We start from the raw sequence: 26,273 nt of genomic DNA on the forward strand, positions 1-26,273 counted from the left end.
TGCAATCATCTGAACGCTTGTACTATGTACTGTGATACCGCTGTGTCTCAGTAAATTGACAGTCTGCTCTACACACACACACACGTGCACGTATATACACGAATATATTTATTATATCACAAAAAAGTGAGTACACGCCTGACATTTTTATAACCATTTTATATCTTTTTCTGGGACACCACTGAAGATCTGACACTGATACAATGAACAGTAGTCAGTGTGCAGCTTGTATAACAGTGTAAATTTGGTGCCCTCTTAATACCTCAACACACAGTCATTAATGTCTAAACCACTGGCAACAAAAGGGAGTACACCCCTAAGTGAAAATGGAGAAATTGTGCCAAAGTGTCAATATTGTGTGTGACTACTGGTGATGGACAAACCCCTGAATGTTCGAGTCCGGCCAAAAATTTTAAAAGTTTGGTTCGGGGACCAGAACAGTACAGGACAGGACAGATGAATTGGGGGCCTGAACATCCATTGTTTGCAACGCTGTCATCTGTATGACCCGCTGATGGGGGTATTCATCAGCTGGCGCCTTCACTATAAATTTTTTTAAAAAATAACATGGGGTTTCTTCTATTTTTGATAACTAGCCAGGCAAAACTGATAGCTGCAGGCTGCAACCCTCAGGTGTTAGCGTTATCATGACTGGTTATCAAAAATGGAGAAGTCCGCACACCATTTTTTTTAAACAATTTAAATAAATAATGTTAATAAATAACGAGGTGTGGTCCCCCCAACATTTGTGACAACCAGCCAAACTAAAGCAGACAGCTGGGAGTTGTTATTCTCAGGCTGGTAAGGGGCCATGGATACTGCAACCAGAATGAAGTATTTTATTTTAAATAAAAATCCACACAAACTTACACATTTATTTAAAAACAACAGAAGTTATACTCAACTTACGCTCACCCACTGCATTGAAGCCCTTACCCCCTGTAAAAAACAGAAAACAAAAATACTCACCTAACACCTTATCCACCGAAGCCCATGTCCCTTGTAAAAAAAGAAAAATACACAAACATATCCCTCACCTGTCCGAAATGCAGCTACAACAATTCGAATGATATGGAGAGCAGTCACATTAGTGACTGCTCTCCTCGCCAGCCGGCACACAGACAAGAGTATAGTGACTCCTCTCCGTGTCTAGCGCTGAGCTCCCGCAGTGAGAAAGTTCACCGGAGTTCATAGCCGATTCCCGATGAACTCACAGCACCAGGGGTTCAGCTATGAACTCCGGTGAATTTTCTCCCTGCAGGAGCTCAGCGCTTGACACCGACATGAGCGTCTACACTCCTGTCTGTGTGATCGCTCTCCAAATCATCTGAATCGTCATACTTTGGACAGGCGAGGGATATGGTTGTTTATTATTTTTCTCTTTTTACATGGGTCATGGACATCGGTGGATCAGATGATAGGCGAGTATTTTTGTTGTTCATTATTTTCTGTTTTTTTACAGGGGACAAGGGCTTCAATGGAATGGATGTAAGATGAGTATAACGTTATTTTTAAATGAATTTGTAAAACATGGCGTGGATTTTTATTTCAAATAAAGAACTTTATTCTGGGAGTTTTTATTTACAATATGACTATGAGGTTAGTAATTGATAGGCATCTAACAGACGCTTCTCCATTAGTAACCTGTGGGCTTGATGTCGCCGGACAATACGAAGGTGACATCAACCCCACAAATATTACACCACTTGTCACAGGGCTAGCGGGACGAGCCTTTTCTGGGGTGCTATTTTTAGCAAAGGGGGGAACGGGGCCCCTCGTCACATGGTTGTCGCCACAAACGATTTACACCATCTGAACCAAATAAGTTTATATTGGTCTCATCAGACCACAGGACATGGTTCCAGTAATCCATGTCCTTAGTCTGCTTGTTTTCATAGCAAGAGAGCGATAACACCATATTTACCACCCCTGCTTCCCATTCACACATGATCACATGACTAATTGAGCACAATTTGGTCATTCACTTAGGGGTGTACTCACTTTTGTTGCTAGTGGTTTACACATTAATGAGTGTGTGTTGAGTTATGTAGAGGGCACCAAATTGACACTGTTACAGAAGATGTACACCGACTACTATACATTGTATCACAGCGTCAGATCTTCAGTGATGTCCCAGAAAAAGATATAAAATATTTATAAAGGTGTCAGGGGTGTACTCACTTTTGTGATATACTGTATACAAACTACAGACAAGCACACAAACACATACACATGCTGCAGAGCGAGCTGTCACTGACTGTACCATGGAGTGACAGTGATGGCTGTAACCATGCACGCCTTGTGACTGAAAGCCAGTGATAGACGTATTCATTTTCTCCCATAGTGGAGCTTTCCATAAGGGGGCCGTGCAGCACCGCAATGCTAATTACCTGCAGACTAACCCTATATAGCGCAGATAAATAGTGTTTTTTTGCACATGACAGTTGCCCTTTAAATACTGATAACTAGGTTTTTTGTTAGATGGTAATGACTGTATGGGGTAATTCTTGTTAAAAGCAAAAACTGCAGTCCAGTGATGTTTGTGCCCATCCGGCAGGCAAACGGTGCTGTATGGGAAGCAATGAGGGAAAGGCAAAACGAAGAATTATAATGGTCTGGATATTGTGTCTATAGTTCGCACATACTAAATGAGGAGCAGAGACAGATGAGGCAATTGTTTGTTTGTTTTTTTTATTTTACACAGTGAAATGTGAAGAATGGAGTGAATGCACTTTTTATGTTCTGTAGTAAACATGCTGCTTTTACATATTCTGTATGGACAACGCTCACTCCTGGTCCAGCTGTTTTGTCTCCTGGCAGCAGATACAGCCATGACTGTGTGGATAAGGATCAGCTCACCACAAGCCATGGGGGTTTGGGTCTACTGAAATCAGACAGAGACCATCATCCCAGATCTAGCAAAACCTTTGCACCTACGAGATCCACCTAAATTTTCTCACCTACAAGATCCACCTAAACCTTCTCACCTACGAGATCCAACTAAACCTTCTCACCTACAAGATCCAACTAAACCTTCGCACCTACGAGATCCAACTAAACCTTCTCACCCACGAGATCCAACTAAACCTCCTCACCTACGAGATCCAACTAAACCTTCACACCTACGAGATCCAACTAAACCTTCACACCTACGAATTCCAACTAAACCTTCTCACCTACGAATTCCAACTAAACCTTCTCACCTACGAGTTCCAACTAAACCTTCTCACTTACGAGTTCCAACTAAACCTTCTCACCTACATTCTATTCTACTTAGTAGTCAGAACCGAAAATAAGGTTCAATGATTGAATGAATCAATGGGAAACTTGGTTTGCACCAGGAAAAGCTTCTATAATTGACGATGGAAGCCAACCTGGGAGCAATGTAACACAGCTTCTGATTGGCTGAGAATTTTCGGCATTTTTGGTCATGGCATACGGAGATGTAATCACAGTGTGAAGCACAATAATACAAAATCTGTACATATTAGACAAACAATGCAGGCAATAAAACCATCCAACATCTTACCTTCATGCCAAATGTGAAGATGGTGATGACCGCTTTGAAGATTAGCGCTAAGGACAGCTGCCACAATGCGGTGTAGACCCCACTACGGGCTGAGCGATCAGGCACGTTGCCCACATTTGTGCTGTTGAAATCGTTATTATAGTCGCATAGCTTGGATGAATCAAGCAATCCGCAGTCGTTGAAAAGCTCCGATATCAGTTCACTAGAGCTTGTTCGCGTGTATTCATTAGGGAATGCTATCACGGCAGTAATGGCAGTGACAACTAGGACCTCTACAACAGGATACCGGCCCAGCTTAGTGGTCTTTCTTCTGTGGCACCAAGCGATGTTCCCTCGAATGAAGAATGCACCCCATAGTCCTCCGAATATTCCCAGGAGAATGAATGGGACGAGCTCTAAAAGATGCCACGGAGCGTGAAACTCAACATAAAAGAGGACCAAGCGGCTGTTTCCAAAAGGGTTAATGGAACGTAATGTAAAAGCTGCCACTAACGCAGCAAAGAAGGACCTCCACAGAGTCTTCAGCGGGAAGTAATAGCTCACCTAGAGGAAACAAGGACAGCAAACAGGGCGTCCATGAGCACAAGGTCATCACACATCATCTCAGGTCAGGACACCAGTCTGGTCAGAAGAAAGACACTGGAGAACAAGAAAGGACGCAGGCAGCAAAATGTTTACCAAGGTGAATAAACAAATATATATGCGAAAATAACTAAAATAGAATACAAATACTGTATAATAACCGAGCGCAGGCCTCTGGTAAGAAAAGCTGCATAGTCTTAGGTTATATTCAGACTTTGAAGACTTGCTGATTTTCAGGGTACTGTGCAATATATGCAAAATGCGGGGCGGTGGAGTCAGTAAGCCACGGTTACAACTCCTCTACGTTTCCACACTCCAACCCCATCTCCTTCATAAATAAGCGATAATTTGTAATAACAAAATTACTGTAATAACATGGTAACATCACTGTGGCAGCCAGGACCGTTCTAAATGCCCCGTATGGCTATCATATCGGTACTCCTGTGAAGACAAGCAGTTTCCCTATATACTGCAATACTGTGCAATTACAGTATTCAGGTGGTAAGACAATCACAGGATGATCATGAACATGTCAAGTGAAGTGCTAAAAAATGAAGCAAAAAAAAAAAAAATGGAAAAGGTGATAATTTCATATTATGAAATATGAGAAAGATAGTATATAGAAAAGATTATCTCCGCACAGAAACCTATTATTGTGCCCGTGTTATGTACGGTCTCATTTAGGCTCAGAGGGGTGACAGACTGCTCCTTCACGTCAACAGAGCAGCTCTTCATTGTCGATGGGGCGTGAAAGCCAGGGTCATGCTGAATCACAGCCAGCTGCCCATAATTAGGTAGGGGGAGCCAACTGTTGATATCAGCATGACATCAGCAGAGACGCCCTGTCGACAGAGAAGAGTGGAAGAGAAGCAGCTGCTCTGCCGAAGTGACATCAGTGGAAGCTGCAGAATCGTTGTCATGAGGGGGTGTATGACCACTCTGAGTTCTCAGAGATCGGCGACGGACAGAACACGCAGGTAGTTAGCAACTCCTTGCCTACTAGTTCTTTAGCCCATAGTAAAAAAAATAAAATAAAATAAAAAAATAAAAAAAAAAAGAGTCCCAAATATCCCCTTTAAATACCTTTATAAGTTTGGTGTTGCTGTAGTAGTTAAAGGGAATCTGTCACCCTTTTTTTGCCCTATGAGCTGCTGGCATTGACATCAGGGGCTTATCTACAGCATTCTGTAATGTAACCTGAAAGATAAGAAAAACATGTTAGATTATACTTACCGGAGGGGGCGGTCCGTTCCGATGGGTGTCGCGGTCTGGTCCAGCTCCTCCCATCTTCATACGATGCCGTCCTCTTCTTCCCTTCCAGTAGTGGCTCCGGCGCAGGCGCACTGCTCTGCCCTTTTGAGGGCACAGCAGAATACTGCAGTGCGCAGGCGTCGGACCTCTCTGACCTCTCCCGGCGCCTGCACACTGCAGCACCCTGCTCTGCCCTCAACAGGGCAGAGCAGTGCGCCTGCGCCGGAGCCACTACAGGAAGGGAAGAAGAGGACGGCATCATATGAAGATGGGAGGAGCCGGACCAGACCACTCCCCTCCGATGAGTATAATATAACATGTTTTTCTTATCTTTCAGGTTACATCGGGGGCTTATCTACAGCATTACAGAATGCTGTAGATAAGCCCCTGATGTCAATGCCGACAGCTCATAGGGCAAAAAAGGGTGACAGATTCCCTTTAAATCTAGAGAATTATAGGTTCAGGTCATTTTTACTGCACAATTAACGGCATAAGCACAAAACCTAAACAGCAATGGTGAAACTGATTTTCTGTTCTTCACCATTTCATTGCACTTTATCTGGTTTCCATTGCTACTTGCTTCCGACTACATCTGTGCCCCAGTTGTTGACCTCAAAAGGTGGGGTCTCCTGCTTGAAAGCCAAAAACTAGGGTAGAAACATATCCTTGAAGTAGTCGCTTACTTCAAATTGGCAAACAGAGACCAAGTCATGTAATGTACACTTCATTTACCTTTATTTCCTGGAGTTTTTGTCTTTTTAGACGATCACAAACACATTGCCTAAAAGTGTCCACAGTACCATGTTTTGGACTTTGCCTAAATGAACGCAATAGTTCCCCTGAGGGCATGACATGGCTGGAACTGAGTGTTAGAAAGCTTCATGCATTCATGGGAAGGATTTTTAGCCATTTTAAAGTGGACTTTTCACCAATTTTTCCATGTTGAACTGGGCTCTGGATGTAATCATTGATGCACAGTAGAATAAAACTTTTTTTTTTTCCCTGTGCTCACAATAAGGATATAGCAGCGCTTTGGATGCAAGGTATTTTCGCTACATACAAAGCGTTGCGTTCTAATCCGCATGCGTTCACTGAATAATGTGGATTAACTGCATCCAATTAATTTCTACTGTGGAAATTTCTGTTGTGGACACTAGCATCTCCACTGCAGATAATGGACATGCTGCGGCTCCTAATCCTGCACCGCGGGGGTGTACACGGTGCTAAATAGAAGAACAGTGGGCATGGGATATCTATGAATCCATAAACTGTGCTTCTAATGTAGAACGCAGAGGTTTGAATACATGGCACGTGACCAACATCCAAAATGTTGCTATTCCCAATCGTGGGCACATACCCTCGGTTGCGGAAAGTAGTACTGAGTAGTATACATGAACTTGGACTCAACAAAAGCTATCTCAAAGTTTTCACTGGGCGAAGGGGGGCGTGTACTTCTGCCCCCTGTATGATGCTGACCAATAATAAGATAAGAAGGCATCACCACACTGGAGAAAGAACACCCCCCCCCCGCTCCAATAGCTCAGATCAGATTTCTCAGTGTGTTGGATGTAATGATACAGCTGTTATCTCCTGGTCTAGCCTCCTGCATGAGCAAGTGTGTGAGGAGGGAGGATGAAGCTGAGTTTAGCGGCGTCACAAACTTCTACTACCTCTCATCCTCTCACAGCACTGTAAACTCTACTGTAGGCATCACAGTTCTCTCAATGCTGAGCTCTGAATAACCTGACCCATCACCAATTGGTAACTGTTTATACTGTGCATAGGCAGAAAGCTGCCAATCAGTGGTGGGGTTATGCAGAGCTCATAAATATGGCAGAATACATGGTAGCAGGATTACTAGTCCGGTATCGGTCTCTACATTATGCGGTCTCAGATTAGGTGACAAAAACGTGGTGACCGTAGAAAGAAGAATAAAAACATCAGGACTGTCTAATTACCTCTTCCAGGCTGAAAAGGACTCCTCCGATGGGGGCACCGAACGCCACAGACACTCCGGCAGCAGCTGCTGCAGAAAGCACCTAATTTCAAGAACACACAGTCATTTCAGAGAACATGGACGGAGGTTTCTACTGACTCACTACAGTAGGTGTATCTCCCCCAGGAGAACAGATGATGGTCATAGAGCTATAGAGCTACCTTCACGTCACCTGTGATCCCTTGTCCTCCATCTTCCAGTCTTTTCTGCTTCCACCTACACACAATGGTTCAGACAGACCCTGATTAACGGACTCTGTGTGTTGCTGCAGAGGATCACTTTGCTGGGTTTTGGGGACACATTGTCAGAGGGTTACAGGGCTGAGCTTTATAGAGATGTTGGACATATTACTGCCACTTCTGAGGATCTGTCAGCTCAGTTAAAGGGAACCTGTCGCCAGGAATAGCTCTGTTAACCTGCAGATACAAGGTTAATCTGCAGGTTAACAGCGTTAGGATGCTGTCCAGCGCCTGCACATAGCCGAATGCAGCAGGGAGAAAATCAGCTTTATTCTCCCCGCCAACATTCGGTATTCAGTCATGGGGGCGGGGGAACAGGATCAGTCATCGCTCTGAGTATACAGAGCGCCTGCTGTAACCGCACCCCCAGCACTGACTGACACTGGCTCTACATTGGGGTGAGGTTACAGCAGCCGCTTTGTATACTCAGAGCGGTGACTTACCCCGTGTCGGCACCTCCCCCATGACTCAATACCAAATGCTGGTTGGTAGAATAAAGATCATTTTCTGCCCGCTGCATTCGGCTGCGTGCAGGCACAGGACAGCATCATAACGCTGTTAACCTGCAGATGAACTCCATATCTGCAAGTTAACAGCGTTATTCCTGGTGACAGGTTCCTTTTTTATGAGCCAAGATTCTCAGAAGTGGCTGTTATATGTCCAACATCTCTATAAAGCTCACCCTGTAATCCTTTAAAGGGATATCACATTTGTATAAAAAACAACAAAGAAAACCACAAGACATACAGTAACAAGGGTACAGATAGTTCATTGGCAATGCCCAAACTGACGACGTCTGGTATTATAATTTAGGATACTTTTTTAAAGCTCACAAAATACGCTATAACAAATTCTATTGTCATAAATTCCTTGATATACTTACCTAAAAAGATTTACGTGGGCAGATTTTGGCCCACAGACTATGTAACGCATCTTATAACACATATTTGCTTCTTTCATCTGCTGGACTGATTTTTTTTTTTCTCAGTTCATGGGTAAAATCAGGTAAATTTTCAGTGAAGACAGATTTTCACTGTTACCGAGAAAGGAGATGACAGTTGATTCTTTTAAAAATCAATGAAAAGGGAAGTGGGAAGAGCTGGAGATAGACACAGACATTCTGCTGAAAGCTCTCCTGAGGTGGGAGGAGCTAGAGGCAGACAGGCATTCTGCTGCAAGATCTCCTGAGGTGGGAGGAGCTAGAGGCTGACACATTCTGCTGCAAGTTCTCCTGAGGTATGAGGAGCTAGAGGCAGACACATTCTGTTGCAAGTTCTCTTGAGGTGGGAAGAGCTGGAGACAGACACAGACATTCTCCTACAAGTGCTCCTGAGGAGGGAGGAGATGGAGAGTGACACATTCTGCTGCAAGTTCTTCTGGGGTGGGAGGAGCTACAGTCAGATAAAGACTTTCTGCTACAAGTTCTACTGAGGTGGGAGGAGCTAGAGGGCAGACATTCTGATGAAAGTTCTCCTGAGGTGGGAGGAGCTCTTGAAATGACAAAGGTCTCTATAGAACTGTCATATCCTATCTCAGCAATGGAAAAATCTGTATTCACTGCAGACATCTAACGCCCCTCAACCGAGAATATTGAAAATGAATGATGGTCAGAAGGAGAAAGAATCAGATTTCTCTAGTACTATTTATTTATAAAAAAAAATTACAATGGTCTCGTCTCTAGAAACTGGCATACATCGTTCTTCCCGATGGCATAAGGGCTGCTATGACGGTCATCAGTGCAAAAAGAACCCCCTGGACACTCCTCTGAATGGAGGCAGTCACCTCTCTATACTGAGGCCAGGCAGAGTAGCCATACTGAGGCTGTTATCTCCGACAAAAAAAGCACGACTGAATGAAAGAGCACAGTGGCTCTGAGTAGAGGTAAAGTAATATTGGCTACGTTTTAGACCATTTATTTTGTATAATGAACAGTACTCAATTAGTGAAAGGGGATGACCAGGAATGTGTTAAATTGGCCCCTTCAAACTTCAACCTGTCCTAGTCATGGGTCAAGACAAGCTGAAGCAACCTGAAGAAATACAGCTCCTGAAAATGGTGTCTCAACTAACAAAGGAGCTGTATTTTAAGCAGATATACTTTAAGTCAGCTAAAAGAATTCTCTTCTTTGCGAAGGACTGAAAACAAAGTATTTTTTTCCTACTGCCTTAGTCCTCTGTGCGCAATGAGCCAAGGAAAAGATGTATTTCATCTCACATCACAGCCCTTATCCTCAGCTCACCAGTATGTATGCTTACAATACAGCTCCTCTGTCAGTATAGAGAAATGTCTTGGGAGCGGTTTATTCACACTGCTGAAATCCTTCCTGAAACATGACTAGGACTAACTGCAGTTTAAATTACAGGATGGGGCCCATTTATTTACATTTTTAAAGAAACTATTAATGCAAAAGTGAAGTTATTTTCTTCATACAGCACAGTGCACCAACACACCTATATCCAGCAATGTTTTACCCTTGATGAAGAGCACTTTGTCAGCTAATGTGACACACTAAGCTACCCAATGTTGGAGAACTACAAGGCCATATGAACTTCATTCCTGGATCAACCAATGTAGTTCTATATTCCCAAAAAATGTTATTATTAACTTCAGGAAACCACGATGGTTACTTACCGGTAGCCGGTTTTTCTGGAACCCATGACAGCACACCTGAGAGAGGGACAGGAACCTACTGAGATATAAGGGGCGGCACCTCTCCCCCCCTCCAGTTGGTTACAGAGCATTGAGAGGACTTCCCGGTTAGTTACATGTTAATCCAAAACCACATCACACAAGAGCACCCTACTAAACGTGCACAACCATAAGGTGAAAAGGGGGGGGGGGGGGGGGGGGGGGGGAATATACAGGTGCTGTCATGGGTTCCGGAAAAACCGGCTACCGGTAAGTAACCATGGTGGTTTTCCCTTCACCCATGACAGCACACCTGAGAGATTTTTGGAGACTTCGAAACACCTTAGTGAGGGACCACCGCTTGCAGCACCCTTCTTCCAAAGGTTAAGTCAGCAGAGGAGGATAGGTTTAATCTATAGTGTTTAAAGAAGGTTGAAGGTGAGGCCCAGGTAGCGGCCTTACAAATTTGTTCAATCGATACCTCTGCCTTTTCAGCCCAGGAGGTCGCCACGGCTCTGGTGGAATGAGCCTTGATGCCGTCAGGAATCGGAACACCACTAGCTCAGTAGGCTACACTAATGGCCTCCCTAATCCATCTGGCAATAGTCCCTTTTGAAACCCCATAGCCTTTCCTGGCACCCTGAAAGGCCACGAACAGGGACTGGGACCTCCTCCACTGGCTAGTGAGATATGGATTCTAGCAGGGCTCTCTTAACGTCCAATCTATGGAATTTTTCCTCCCCTGAATTCTTTGGATTATCGCAGAAGGATGGGAGTATAATCTACTGACCTCGATGGAAATCTGATGCCTTAGGCAGATAAGCGGGGTCTGTTCTTAATATCACCCTGTCCTGAAAAACTTGTGTATAGGGTGGATTTACCGAGAGTGTCTGCAAGTCGCTTACTCTACGGGCCGATGTAAGGGCCCCTTAAATGATCGTTTTTAGGGTCAGATATTTTATGGGTAGCTGATGTAAAGGCTCGTATGGTTCTTTTGTAAGGGCCTCTAGCACCAGGTTTAAATCCCACAGGGCTATTCTAGGTATTGGAATAGGCCTAGACCTATGGCAGGATTTGATAAATCGGGATACCCATCTATTTGCTGCCAAGTTGCAGTTATAGAGTGCTCCTAGTGCAGATACCTGAACTTTAAGAGTGTTTACGGCTAACCCCAGCTGCAACCCTGATTGTAAAAACTCCAAGATGGCACTAATCGGGGGGTTCTTGTTCTAACGGCTTACCTAGGAACTGCAGGAATTTATTCCATGTTCTGCCGTAGATATTGGTTGTTACAGGTTTCCTACTCTTTAGCAGGGTGGCCACCAACCAGGGAGAGAGCCCTCTATCCATTAAAAGCGACCTTTCAAATTCCACGCCGTCAGATGGAATCCTTTAACCTGAGCGTGGAATATTGGACCCCGAGCGAGAAGGTCCGGGATTTCTGGCAGAACCCATGGATCGGAGAGGGACATCATTCGTAACAGAGCGAACCAGGGCCTTTTTGGCCAAAATGGAGCTATTAGAATAACCTTGGCTTGATCGTTCCTGATCTTCTTGACAACTGTTGGGATCAGGGCCACTGGGGGGGGTGGGGGTGGGAACGCATAGGCTAGCCCGAAGTCCCACGGAATCTGTAATGAGTCTACTGCCCATGGTTTTTCCCTCGGGTTTAGTGAGCAAAGCCTCTCTGTTTGCCTGTTGTACTTGTTGGAAAAGAGGTCTATCACCGGTTTCCCCCAAAGTTGTGTTATTTTTTGAAAAATGGACCGATTTAGTGCCCATTCTCCTTGCCTCAAAGTATTGCGGCTCAGGAAATCGGCCTCTATGTTTTATGCCCCTTTTATGTGCAAGGCTGTTAAGGAATGTAGGTGTTGCTCCGCTCTGCCAAGAATGTTGCCCGCTGCCTTCATTAGGGAGTGTGATCTTGTCCCCCCTTGGTGGTTGATGTACGCCGTTACTTTCATCGCGACCCCTGAGTATGGGAATGAAGTGGCTCAGGGCTTTGTTCACTGCCCACAGTTCTCTCAGGTTGGAAGATGCCCCCATTTCTTGAGGCCTCCAGGAACCCTGGGCTACATGACCCTTAAGGCCTGTTTCACACATACATTTTTTGATGTCCGTCAAAATCCACCAGTTTGGAAAAAAAACGGATCCGCCATGTTTTTGGGCAGATCCGTTTTTTTTTCCCATAGACTTGCATTAGTGGCTAAAGCGGATCCGTCCAAAAAACAGATCCGTTAGCATCAGTTTGTGGCAAAACGGAAACGGATCCGTTTTTTTTTCACACTTTGGCGGACGCCAAAAAACGGATGTGTGAAACAGGCCTTAGGTGTGCCCCGCACCCCAAGCAGCTTGCATCTGTCAGTATTACGTCGGACGTCTGTCTGTCCCAAGGCATTCCCGAAGCCAGGTTTGTATTGTCCAGCCACCAGTTGAGAGAATCTCTGGTCTCTAATGAAAGCTCCAGTCTTCCTTCTAAACGCCTTTTCAGCGATCTTTGTGCTGATAGTATCTCTCCCTGGAGCTGTCGGGTGTGAAATTGAGCCCACCTGACCGCCGGAATACAGGCTGTCAGGGTACCTAGTAGAGACATCGCGTTTCTCAATGTCATATAAGGTTGGTCTCGGGCAGCCAAAGTCATGTTCTGTACCTTCTCTATTTTGGTATCCGGAAGCAGGCACGCTTGCTGTCCTGAATCCAGGATAAACCCCAGGAAGGTCTGTTTTCTTAGGGGCTGTAGTTTTGATTTTTTGAAATTTATTATCCACCCTAATTCCGGTAAGGTGTCGATCACCCGCTCAACTGTGCCGTAGAGTGGTCCTCTGAGCTGCCCACTATAAGGAAATCGTCCAAGTAGGGTATTATGACCGTATCGTGAATTCGGAGGAAGGCTGTTACCTCAGCTATGACCTTGGTAAAAACCCTTGGGGCTATGGATATGCCAAATGGAAGAGCTCTGAATTGGAAATGTCTGAGTGTGCCCTGAATATAGAAGGCCACTCAAGTATTTTTGGTAACCTGGATGGATAGGGATGTGATAATATGTAGCCTTTAGATCGACTACGACCATAAAACAATCTTGATGTAGCAGCTTTATGGCCGTAGCCACCGATTCCATCTTGAAGGTCTGATTCTTTATCCACCAATTGAGACCTCTGAGGTTTATGATTGATCTGGTTTTTTTATCAGAAAAAGGGGGGAATAGAACCCCCTTCCTTCCTGTGTGTTTGGGACTTCGGAAAGGACCTGCTTGTCTATCAGGCTCAGGATCACTGATTCCAAGGCCAACTGTTCTTCGATCGCCTTCCTGATATGGGTAATGACAAACACTGTTTTTGGCTGGCGAACAAAGGGGATTCTCAGGCCTTCTCTTAAGATGCCTAGGATCCAGGTATTTGAAGAGATCTTTCCCCAGGCCTGGGAAAAGAGTGCCAATCCCCCCCCCCACCCCACACTGGAATGCTGGCGTCATTGTGGAGATTTCTTTCAAGTGGAGGTGCCTCCACCAAACATAAATCCCGACTCCTTTTTCCTTCTATCTTCCCATCTTCTATCGGCCGGAGGACGAACCCTATTGAATCTTCCCCTCCGAAAGGGCTGTCTTCTCTGATCTGTCGGGAACCTGGGGAAGCCCTTCTTCCTATCGCTCGCCTTTTCCAGGATATCATCTAAGTTCTTCCCGAATAAAAACTGACCATCACAGGGGAGAGAGCACAGTTTAGCTTTAGACTGCAGGTCACCTGAACAGCCTTTAAGACACAATGCGCGTCTGGCAGCATTTGATAATTCTGCCGCCCTAGCTGTCAACCTCAGAGTCCGCCGAGGTGTCTGCCAAAAAAGCTGCTGCCCCATGCAGAAGGTACATATCTGCCAATATCTTTTTTCTTGGGACTTTTGACGCTAGCCTGTCCTCTAACTGCTGCAGCCAATTCATCAGGGAATGCGCCATGCAGGTGCCTGCTATTGCCGGCTTTAGTCCTCCAGCTGTTGCTTCCATGCATGCCTTAAATAGGAATCAGCTTTTTTGTCTAGCGGGTCCCTAAGAACCCCCGAGTCTTCCAGAGGCAGGGCCAATTTTTTGGAAGACCTGGACACCGATGCGTCAATCTTTGGGACTTTGTCCCATATTTCTGAATTTTTGTGCTCAAAGGGGTATCGTCTTTTAGAGGCGGAGGGAAGGGCCCCTGATTTCTCGGGTTTCCTCCATTCTCTCTCAATAAGCGCTTGGATCTTTTCATTCACTGGAAAGGTCCGTTTTTTTCCTCTCTTGAAGTCCCCCAAACATGACATCCTCCAGGGATTTAGCCGCTTTCTCTTCCTGTAGGCCCATTGCTGTTCTAACGGCCTTTAGGAGAGCATCCGAGTCTTCTACAGGAGTCTGAGGAGGATGGCTGTTCGGTCTGAGATGAGGCCGAAAAGGAGTTTGAGGGAGAACTAGGTGGATTCTTTCTACCTTTCCTCCCTTTCTTCAACAAGGTCTTAATTGAAACCTCCATTTCTGACCTAAGGGCCGATATCAGGATAGCTGCAAAACTAGGCGCTTCTTCTGCCATGGTTCGCTGAATGCAACTGGCGCAGAGGTCTTTCTGCCAGTCTCTTGCTAGGTGAGTTTTACATATGGCACAGTCCCTATTATTCTTCTTACTTCCCGCTTTTTTTAAGCTTTTCCTATGGGGTGAAACATACAACAGGGAACCCCTATTAACATAATGCTAGCATTCACGAAGATCACTCACCACCCGTAATCAAGGGTACCGGACTTGGAGGCTGCGCCGGAGCATGTGACCTGTGCTCTTTGGACCTTGAGGAGCCCCCCGACCTGCGGCTGGGGCGACTGCTGCTTGAATGGCTTCCATGTTTGCGGCCGGAGGGTTGTGAGGGAGGCAGAGAAAATGATCGTTTCTGTTCTGACTCCATCTTGCACCGTCTGCCATGCCGCTGTTCCTCGTTTAAATGCTGCGCCTCCGTCCTGGTGGGTGTCTCCTCCCCTCCCCCCTGCGACCGCCGGCCGACCGCTTCAGAAAGCCGGCCGGCTTCGCACCCGGCGCCATGACACCGTCGCCTTTTGCTGACGTCAGCTGGCGCACCCATGATCCTCTGCGCCGCCGTCAGTGGCCGGAAGACGCCCGGGGCTCTCCCCTGCTAGTTGCCTCGGGGATCGAGATCGCGCGCAAGGGGAGGGCGGTGCGGTGGAGCCTCCCAGAGCCACCGGGATCCCACCTGCACCCACACGAACCCGGAGCCCAAGGGGTCACCGGGGACTGTGCCTCCTGCACCCGACGTCCGGCGCTACAGGTGAGACCCCTGTTCTTCCCGCGCCGGGACGGGCCTGGGCTTTTTTTTTTTCTTTCTTTTTTTCCTTTTTCGCCATGATAGGCACCACCGACAGTGGGATTCCCTCCAGGACAGGAACCCAACTGGAGCAGGGGAGAGGTGCCGCCCCTTATATCTCAGTAGGTTCCTGTCCTGGCAGGGCGGATCCCTCTCTCAGGTGTGCTGTCATGGGTGAAGGGAAAAGGCTCATTTTCTGGAAATGTACCAAACCATAGTCAGTGGGGAATAGTGCTGCAGTCATCTGCAGAAATAAATTATCTATGTTTTAGGCAACTAATTCAACAATTCAGTAATCGTCAGTAAACGTTACTTAGGGCACCGTTACACTACGTGACGCACCAGCGATCCCGACAACGATACGACCTGGTAAGGATCGCTGGTACTTCGCTAAATGGTCGCAAGTAAGCTGTCAAACAGACAGATTTACTCAACGGCGCAGCAACGATCCGGCGATCCGTATAACGACCTTGGCGGTCGTTGGGACCTTGTCACACAGCAGCTATTCAGACGACTCCCGCCTGTGTCCCTGAGTCGCCGACGAGAGACCTCAAACACAAAAATGCATGCTGGCCAGCGGGACACCAGCGATCAAAAAATGGCCAAGGACATTCGAGCACGATCAGCGAGATCGCGGCGGGGGCCCGGTCGCCGCTATGTGTCATACGTAACGAGATCGCTGGCGAGGTCCCTGTTGCGTCACAAAATCTGTGACGTTTCAGCGATCTCGCTATGTGAGACGGGGCCTAAACTCCAATGCGGCTTCTTAAGCACAATCACAAAATCAATGTCAGAATAAAAAATTGACAAAAAGACAAATAAAACACCCCTAGGTTGGCAGACTAAAATATTAACGTCGGCCAAGCTCAGTCGGATGTTCACACTGTGAGGAGGAAAAAAACAAACATACTACTATCGCAAGTGACAAGAACCATAAAGTTTTTCAATAACTCATTTTTGAGAGGCAGTAAGACTCTACACTACATTAGGCACACCGCAAAACAATGTTAAAGGCAACTGTTAAAGGGAATCTGTCACAGGGTTTTGCGAATCCATCTGTGAGCAGCATGATGTAGCAGCAGAGATCCGGATTTTAGTGATGTCACTTACTGGGCTGCTTGCTGCAGTGTTCAGTTTTCTTTTTCTATTTTCTTATAGATTTATGGGGTCTAGTTGCGACGACATTTACATTAGTCATTATTTTCATTTTAGTTTTGTAGGTATTTTTCGTCTTTGTGTTTCTGTGTCTGCACTCTATTATACACAACATGGTGTTTTTGATGCTCGTCTTGGACAGAAGTGGCTTTTTTGCTGCTCTTTTTGGCACCAGGCAGTCTCTGACTATGAAACAGAAACACGAGCACAGAACACATGATAAATGGCAAATTCCTAGTCTTCACTACCTAGGATTGGGTACATAACCTATGGAGCTCCTCCTAAGAAACACACGAAAACAAGCAATGGAGCCTAAAGTCCATAATAAAGAGTCTGCATAATCTCATAAAGTATGAAAAATCTTTTTAATTCTATAAATACACAGACTACAATTATTTAATTCATGTAAGAACCAAAACAGAGATGAGATGGTATAGATCAAGGTGCACCGGTTAATAACAAAGCATACTGTTACATAGCCTCACAGCACGGGCAAAAAATCCCCACCCTACAGTATAAGTACATCATGGTAAGTTCATATCCTATATAATGCCAGTGCCATTTTGAACATACCGATTAGAAAACGGGAGGAATAAATAGGGGGGGGGGGGGGGGGGGGAGACCACACTACACGTCATCCCTACCAAAATAATTCCATTTTATAGCTCATAACAAGGTATCGACTCCCATCAGGAATTTCTGCTGCTGAAAACTGCCCACGGTGTAAAAAAAGTAAAAGGGATAGAAGAGATCTGATGGTCAATTACCCGTGCTGGAGTCCATGAATGAGTACGCGTTTTGGTTCTTACATGAATTAAATAATTGTAGTCTGTTTATGTGTATTTATAGAATTAAAAAGATTTTTCATACTTTATGAGATTATGCAGACTCTTTATTATGGACTTTAGGCTCCATTGCTTGTTTTCGTGTGTTTCTTAGTCTCTGACTCTCTATGTACAGATGCACAGATATCTGCCTGGTCCCACTCCGGATCAAGCTCTGCTCTGGTGTTGAAAAGATCCAGTAGCTGACTCCTCTTTAGGAGATGGTCCTGGCACTTGCTTGACTTTTGTTCACGACTGTACATATTCTATTGTTTTGTTACACCACCAGGAGTGTTTATTGCTCTCCTTTTTGCTGCATCCCTCCCTTTGTGAGTGGTATGGGATTTGGAGTAAAAGTTCTTTTTAAGACTTAAAGGGAATCTGTCACCCCATTTTTGAACTATCAGCTTCCAGCACCGCCATCAGGGCCTTATCTACAGCATCCCATCGTCTCTAACCTGGTCCGGCGCCTGCGCACTGCAGTACTCTGCTCTGCCCTCAACAGGGTAGAACAGAGTGCGCCTGCGCAGGAGCCCCGACGGGAAGCAAAGAAGAGGATGTCACTGTTAGAAGATGGGAGGCGCCGGACTGGACCGCTACACCCATCGGACCAAGACCGGACCCAGACCGCCCCTGGGCGAGTATAATATAACTCATTTTTCTTATCTTTCAGGTTACATCGGGGGCTTATTTACAGCATTACAGAAGGTTCTAGATAAGCCCCTGATGGCGGTGCCGGCAGCTGATACTTGAAAAATGGGGTGACATTCCCTTAAATGTAAAATTACTTGTGATCATGTCCCTTTGATGTTGGGCTGCACAGATCGTGCGCAGTGGTTTTATGCGTGTATAATCCCATGTCTGATACAAAGGTGAAGCAGTACACTCCCTAAATGAGGGTCTGCATAGCCAATATTGGACTGGAAGATGTGAGTAGGCTAAGTGGAACAGTCCTTGGATTGAAAACTGTGGAGGAACACAGATGAGGTCTTCACAGGACCAATACTCCTCACCGGTTATTCACAGACCACTGTGACTAGTAAATGATTAAGTGGAGGAGGAAACGAACGATCCCCCTATCACCGCATACACTTACCTCTCGCCTCTTGGCTTCATTCTTACGATACTTGGTGAAAAGATGGCACAAGATATTACCACAGCAGCATGCCACGTGAATCAGAGGGCCTTCTTTTCCTAAACTGAGGCCGGAGGACACAGCAAGTACCAGCGTCATAGTCTTGATCATCAACGTCCACTTTCCCAGGTATCCACGGATAATAAATCCGCTGAGTATGGTTTTAATCTATAGGAGAAAAACATCAGACAGTCATAACAGAAGAATGCTCATCAGACATGACACAATCGATCCAAAAGGAGCAGCCCGCGGTCATGCACAGACTAGGCTGGGAAACCACCGCTATGTCCCCAATAATGGCTCTCCTCCCCGATAATAACATATTTGGATGGGAAACTGCAGACACAAGGACTGAAAAGACAAAAACAACCTGAGAAATACAACAAGGTGTTTATTTTTATTTTTTTTAAATTTTGTGACATGGTGATCTTTGTGTTACTTATCTGCAGCCAAGCTTTAAGCGTAGAATTGTTGAAGCTCACCCGAGACTAAAAACAATACAGATGATTTTCCTCCATAAAATAACGGAGGATTGCTCACGTGGTCCTTACACATCAGCAGTGAATAGTTCCCATGCCAATAATGGCACTGCATCAGGTGCTGGATGAATCAACCATGTGCACACCCATAGGCCTGAATGGGCGAGTCTCATCTGAAATGTGGGACTGACTCGTGCATGCTGCAACTGACCACACAGACATTTGGGTCCTATAATGACACTGGTATCATCATGCTCATGCCACCTTCCTACCTTGCCTCCTATGTTCATATTGATTAGTCTGTGAAGACAACATGATGACTGTATGACGAGGACGGACTTATACAGTTAGAAAATAAAGTTATTACTACTTTTCTGGTTAAGTCCTGTCACTCAGAAGTCCTGCCAGTCTTTCCCATCCATCCAGGTTACCGCTGCAGCCAATCACTGGTCTCAGTGATCCGGTGCCACGCAGACATCGAGGCCAGCGAGGCTGTAGCTGTAGATCATAACCACACTGTGTAAAAAGACCATACAGAACTGTGGGAACACCGAGACGGAGAGTGAGGGCGCAGACAGACGGACGTATAACACGGACGACGATCACATCACAATGATCGGACTGGCCGGTGGCTCTTCTGGCCTGGGCATGACCGCATGTATTTCTATGCAAAGTCGGGAGAGCCACCGGCCAGTCCGAGCATTGTGACATGATCGCCGTCTGTATTAGTGTGCAGACAGACGTGCGCATAACAGTTATTTTCTTGCCATCAAACTTCCTGCTGTTTGGCAATTTTCTATTAGAAAGCCTCCTGGCTGGGAAGCGAGCAGGCAGCGTTCCAGAATGTGGTGCTGTAAATCTGTCCACTCATTAGATTTGGAGTTCTACACAAAAAAAGTTCTATTCCATACAAAAAATATTCAATTATAAAAATAAATGAGTCCAGCGCTGTAAAACACATGTCAACATCTGACAACCATTCAACATACAGAATTAGGTGTACTGATAATTCTGAAAGATGCAGAGCTGAAATGTCCCATCACAACTTGCTACCTGTCAGCACCTCTGCTGATCCAACGCTGGTCCGGCTCATCGCCAGGCTCAACGCTGCACTTTTTGGAGGGCTCTGCATTGTGCAGCTGTATGATAAAACAATGCAAAGCAGCAATAAAGCCCACAATCACCACGTGGCCCAAATCATCTCATACACTGAGGAGTGTGAATGGACGTCTTACCTCCGGGATACCAGAACCACAGGCATAGGGAGCAAAGTTGCGAACCAACAGGACGGCAAGGAGAGAAAAAAGCAGAGCCCACAGTATATACATGATGTAATCCAAGATGTAGGGGAACGCACCCTGCAAATACAAGTCAGACAGAAAATAAATGACTACTAAATTGCAACCTCTAACACCCAGGTCACAAATCTGAATACTACAGACACCATCTCCAGGCAAACGCGTAAAATATTGAGAAAAAAATGATTATGTATCATATTATTTTGTGATAAATCCATCTGTATCATACACACAATACTTACACAGTGGCTTACAAAAGTATTCAACCTTGGCATTTTCCGTGCTTTGCTACTTCACAACCCCTGGGATTTCACTTTTTTTTGCAAGCTTGCATCAGTTCATGTACAGAACATGCTGACACCTGTGAACATTTGGTTTTCTTTTTTTTTTGTGATGCAAACAAACTGGACAATATTACTGAAAACGTAATAGTGCATAACTATTCATCCCCTAAAGTCAGTACTTTGCAGAGCCTCCTTTTGTGGTAATTACAGCTACAAGTCTCTTTGGATAAGACTCTATGAGCTTTCCAAATCTGGCCACTGCGATTTTTGCCCATTCCTGAAGGTAAAACTGCTTCGGCTCCTTCACATTAGATGTTTTCCTCTGGTGAACAGCAATCTTCCAAGTCTGACCACAGATTCTCCATTGGATTAAGGTCTGGGCTCTGACTAGGCCACTCCAAAACACTTACACGTTTCCCCTCAAAGCATAGTCTCGTTGGAAGGTGAACCTCTGTCCCTGTATCAAATCACTGACAAACAGGTTTTGCTCACCAATATCCCTGTATTTCACATTATCTTCCCCTTGACTATGGCCATTTTCCCTGTCCCTGCTGCTGAAAAACATCCCCATAGCATGATGCTGCTGCCACCACGTTTCACTGTGGGCATGGTATTCTTGGGGTGGTGAGCTGTGTTGGATTAAGCGCTGGCAAAGCATTTTACCTTGGTGGCCAAAAAGTTCAATTTTGGTCTCCTCTGACCACAGCACCTTCCTCCATACATTTGGGGAGTCTCACACATGTCTTTCGGCAAAGTCAAAACAAGCCTTACACACAAAAATTGTAAGTAAAAGGCTTTTTTCTGTCCACTGTTCCATAAAGGCCACTTCTATGAAGTGTTCGATTTATTGTGGTCATATGGACAGATACTCCAGTCTCTGCTTGGAAACTCTGCAGCTGCTTCAGGGTTACATTTGGTCTTTGTGATGCCTCTATGATTAATGCCCTCCTTGCCCCGGCTGAGAGTTTAGGTGGGCGCCCTCTCTCGTGAGCAGGTTTGTTATGGTACCTTGGACTTTCCATTTGATGATAATGGATTTGATGGTGCTCCTGGGGATAATCAGAAATTGAGATTTTTTTTTTGTAATCCAACCCTGACTTGTATTTCTCAATCACTTTGTCCCTGACTTGTTTGGAGATCTCCTTGGTCTTCGTGGTGGTGTTTTGGAGATTTTTTTGGTCTTCGTGGTGGTGTTGGGTTAGTTGTGCCTCTTGTTAATGATGTTGCAGCCTCTGTGGCCTTTCAGAGACATATATGGTGACAGACATGTGACACTTATGACGTCCTCCTGTATGCGATCTGTCACTAAGCATGGGAGTTAAGAAGGGAATTATTTGCACCACAAATTTTTAGGAATTCATAGCAAAAACAGTGAATACATATGCACATGCCAATTTTTAGTTTTTTTATCCTATAAATTTAATTTCTACCTATATTTTTTCTCACTTCACCAACTTAGACTATTTTAGTGCTGAAACATCACACATAAATCGGATCACAAAAAGATTCACACACACGTTGTAATGTAACAAAATAGGCAAAAAGCCAAGGAGGTGAATACTTCCGCAAGCCACTGTACATTCACAAATATAGATTGTGACATAGATAGACCTACCATCATACAAGATTTTGTACAGAAAGACTGTTTTTTTAAACACTCGTGCTCATTCGGTATATTTGTCATTTTCTTCATTACATTAGTTTTCATTCCTGACATACCAATTTTATATATTTTTTTTTTTTTACAGATATTAAGAAAAAATAAAAATTGTTTGGTAAATATTTTCTGATGGGTATAATAGAATAAAACTAATCTACTTTATTTCAACATTTAAAAAGGGAACAGCAGTCCCTGGTAAAAGTGCACGTGAGACGAAGACAGACAAACAGAAAAATCCCGCACATAATCAATTTCTAAGCGGTAATAAGGACATCAAAGCTCTTCCTTAACAAAGGTGGTTAGATATGACAATGCTCAGAGATATCACTCATCAATCCCTCTCACACAAAGCTGCTCAATATTTTGAGCAATTGGAGCCTCTAGCAGCATTCCTCTCATTTCTGAGTCATGGAAAACAAACTGGAATGCTGCAGGTAGTCCATGGTGTAGAGAAAGCTCCACAAGAACAGTATAATGTCCAACCTATAGCTACCAAAATTAGACGCACATAGGTCCCACAGACAAAATAGCAGCAAATAAATCTCTGAATATAGATAGGTGGCAGAACAAAGCAAACTGGGGTTCACTCTCGATATACAGGGGTTGGACAAAATAATGGAAACACCTGGAAACATCAACAAAAGTTAGTTTAATATGGTGTAGATCCACCTTTTGTGGCGATTACAGCCTCAATTATCCGAGGTATGGATTCATACAAGGTGTGAATTGTTTCCAAAGGAATTGTAGCTCATTCTTCAGTTAAAACACCCTCCTGTTCTTTGAGCGACGATAGCGGCAGAAAGCGACGTCTAACTTGAATCTCTAAAATAGACCATAAATGCGCAATAATGTTGAGGTCTGGGGATTGTGGGGGCAAGATGAGATGCTCAACTTCATTCAATGTTCCTCGTGCCAAGCTTTAACGATTCTAGCTGTATGAATTGGTGCATTATCATCCTGAAAGATGGAGTTCCCCTCCAGGAACAGTGTTTGAACCATAGGATGCACTTGGTTCGCCCAAATTGCCTAAATAATCGCGGCTGTTACCGCTACAATTAAGGGATATCATTGGCCCGGGGGATCTCCACGAAATAGCACCCCAGATCATCACAGAATCTCCGCCAAGTTTTACGGTTGGGAGAAGGCAGTCTGGATGGAATGCTTCTTTCAGCTGTCTCAAAACGTACACTCGGCCGGAGGTCGGAAATCGGGTTACCGATGATTCGTCTGAGAATATCACATGTTTCCACTGCCCGAGGAACCAATTCTAGAGGTTTCTACACCACTCTAAACGCTTGGAAACATTTGTCATTGAGAGCAGCAGTTTTTGAATTGCAGCTCTTCCGTGGAATCCAGATTTGTGCAGCTCCTGACGAACAGTTTTCGTGGAAACTGGGTTCTGGAGGTGTTCATTAAGCTCAGTGATTTTCGGAGCCGTGGTCATGCGATCCTCTCTCACAATTCGCTTTAGAGTCTGACTGTCTCTCTCAGTCAAATTCGACTGTCGGCCGGACCTGTGCTTTGCTGCTGATGTTTTTCCTTCTCTTTCAAACGCAGTCATTACTTTGGAGACAGTAACTCTTGACACGCCAAGCATTCGGGCACTTTGTTACACTAGCGCCTGCAATACGAGCACCAACAATTTGGCCTCTTTGAAAATCCGAGAGGTCTGCCATTGGTATCAGGTTTTCATCAATGTTCTTACAATTCTGCAAAACAAATAGTTAATTTACATACACATCACAAATAATCAACTACAAAACATTACCATATGTCACGGTTTGCACGTTTATAACATGTTCGAAGATTATAATGCCAAAACGTTAGGTGTTTCCATTATTTTGTCCAACCCCTGTATGTAATTCATTTCCCACCAAGGCATATATCAGTCATATTCTACAATCCCTGTTATGATGAGTCACCGAAGGAGGAAAAAACAAAATACCAGCTAAGTCCAGAAAAACCAGAGAGGTTGGCAGCTATCGGATTGCAGACCCCTGGACCTATCCACAACAACTAGCAGTAGCCGTGGGGGGGGTTCCTACGGTGCCCTAGACCCCTCGATCACAGCCGGAGAACTAGATAGCCTAAAGACAGAAAGGGGAAAAACTAAACTGCCCCAGAGCAGACCCCAAAGCAATAGGCAGCCCCCAACATATAATGACGGTGAAGCAAGATGAACACACTAACACAGATAGAAAGATAGGTTGAGCAAATGATGGGGCCCAAGCTAACTACATAGGACAGGATAGGAAAGCTGCTGTCTGCCATCCGCAAAAACCCTATCAAAATGAGCCAACCGACTGATAGGAAAAACAGGCCCTGAAGTCGCTAGGCTTCAAAAGACTATATCAGCACTCAGGTATATTCTGAAGACAGAGCAAAAGATCAACAGATTAGAGACAAAAATGGAATTCAGCTCACCCCCGGCCGGGGATGGCAGAACTCCCAAAAAACAAGGCAAAACAAAACAAAACAGAAGAGTACAAAGCAGAGCAGAAAAACTTAGCTTTGAGATGCAGGAATCAGACTGGTCTCCAAGAATCCAGCAGGAAAATCACCAGCCAGGAAGAAGGGCATCGGCAGCCTTATATCCAGTCCTCAATTCCAGCCACCCAGTCATCATCTAGCTGCCCAGGTGTCTGATAATCAGCCTCACTACCTTCCTTCACCAGAGGAGGGAGTTCATCAGACCTCAATAGTGAAGGGAAAAATGAACTCACAACAAATCCCCTTCTTTTTCAAGTTTGCATATAAACGGCATACATCAAGGAAGGATCTCACCCATTCCTATGCCAGTGATGGGTTCCTCCATAAATACACACCTCCCCTCTCCCGACGCGTTTCACTGTAACCAAGCTCATCAGGGGAGCTGTAGAAGGGGATTGTAGAGTATGACTGATAGATGCCTTGGTGGGAAATGAATTACATATATCGAGAGTGAACCCCAGTTTGCTTTGTTCTGCCACCTATCTATATTCAGAGATTTATTTGCTGCTATTTTGTCTGTGGGACCTATGTGCGTCTAATTTTGGTAGCTATAGGTTGGACATTATACTGTTCTTGTGGAGCTTTCTCTACACCATGGACTACCTGCAGCATTCCAGTTTGTTTTCCATGACTCAGAAATGAGAGGAATGCTGCTAGAGGCTCCAATTGCTCAAAATATTGAGCAGCTTTGTGTGAGAGGGATTGATGAGTGATATCTCTGAGCATTGTCATATCTAACCACCTTTGTTAAGGAAGAGCTTTGGTGTCCTTATTACCGCATAGAAATTGATTATGTGCAGGATTTTTTTTGTTGGTCTGTCTTTGTCTCACGTGCACTTTTACCAGGGACTGCTGTTCCCTTTTTAAATGTAGAACTAAAGTAGATTAGTTTTATACCCTTTACTAGCTTGCGGCTATCTAAGTACATTTTGGCTGGTATATCACTTGCTATTTCTAAATATTTTCTTGACACCCACAACTTATTTTTCTCTATAAATAGTTGTGTAATGACTGTCTGCTTCCCAGATAAATTGTAATTTTCATCGGTAGATATCAATTTTGTATAAGATTCTGGAAATATTTTTTATAGCATTCATGGTGCTGTATAATTGGCCTGGGAAGAGGGTCAGTGCAATCTATACACACATACTGTTGTAAGAGTTTAAGGTAGGAAAAACGATGAAAAGTAAAAATGCTTCAAAAATAGAAGGATCTCAGCAGGAGGATGTTGCAAACATCTTGGAGACCTGATCGCAGATCTTCTTTGTATGAGTCTTGTGCGGATCCTTCTGTCTCTTCATGTGACACCAGACAGATGGGATGATGCAAGATCAGGGCTTTGCAGGGGCCAGATCATCACCTCCAGGACTCCTCGTTCTTTATGACATTGGC

At 44.8% G+C, this 26,273-nt stretch overlaps 1 protein-coding gene across 2 annotated transcripts in view; it reads right to left on the reverse strand.

The window, feature by feature from the left end:
• The window catches only part of CLCN5 (chloride voltage-gated channel 5), a 90,534-nt gene that overhangs the window by 14,718 nt on the left and 49,543 nt on the right, over positions 1–26,273 (reverse strand). For both annotated transcript variants that reach the window (XM_073558758.1, XM_073558759.1), the window contains 4 exons: positions 20,385–20,507; positions 18,632–18,838; positions 7,321–7,401; positions 3,530–4,072 (listed from right to left, as the gene is read on the reverse strand). In XM_073558758.1, coding sequence (XP_073414859.1) covers positions 3,530–4,072; positions 7,321–7,401; positions 18,632–18,838; positions 20,385–20,507 — 954 coding nt within the window. The remainder of the gene's footprint in view (positions 1–3,529; positions 4,073–7,320; positions 7,402–18,631; positions 18,839–20,384; positions 20,508–26,273) is intronic.

The sequence above is a fragment of the Dendrobates tinctorius genome, unplaced genomic scaffold (assembly GCF_039654945.1).
Source record: "Dendrobates tinctorius isolate UK_male_01 unplaced genomic scaffold, ASM3965494v1 ptg000258l, whole genome shotgun sequence".
Lineage (NCBI taxonomy): Eukaryota > Metazoa > Chordata > Amphibia > Anura > Dendrobatidae > Dendrobates > Dendrobates tinctorius.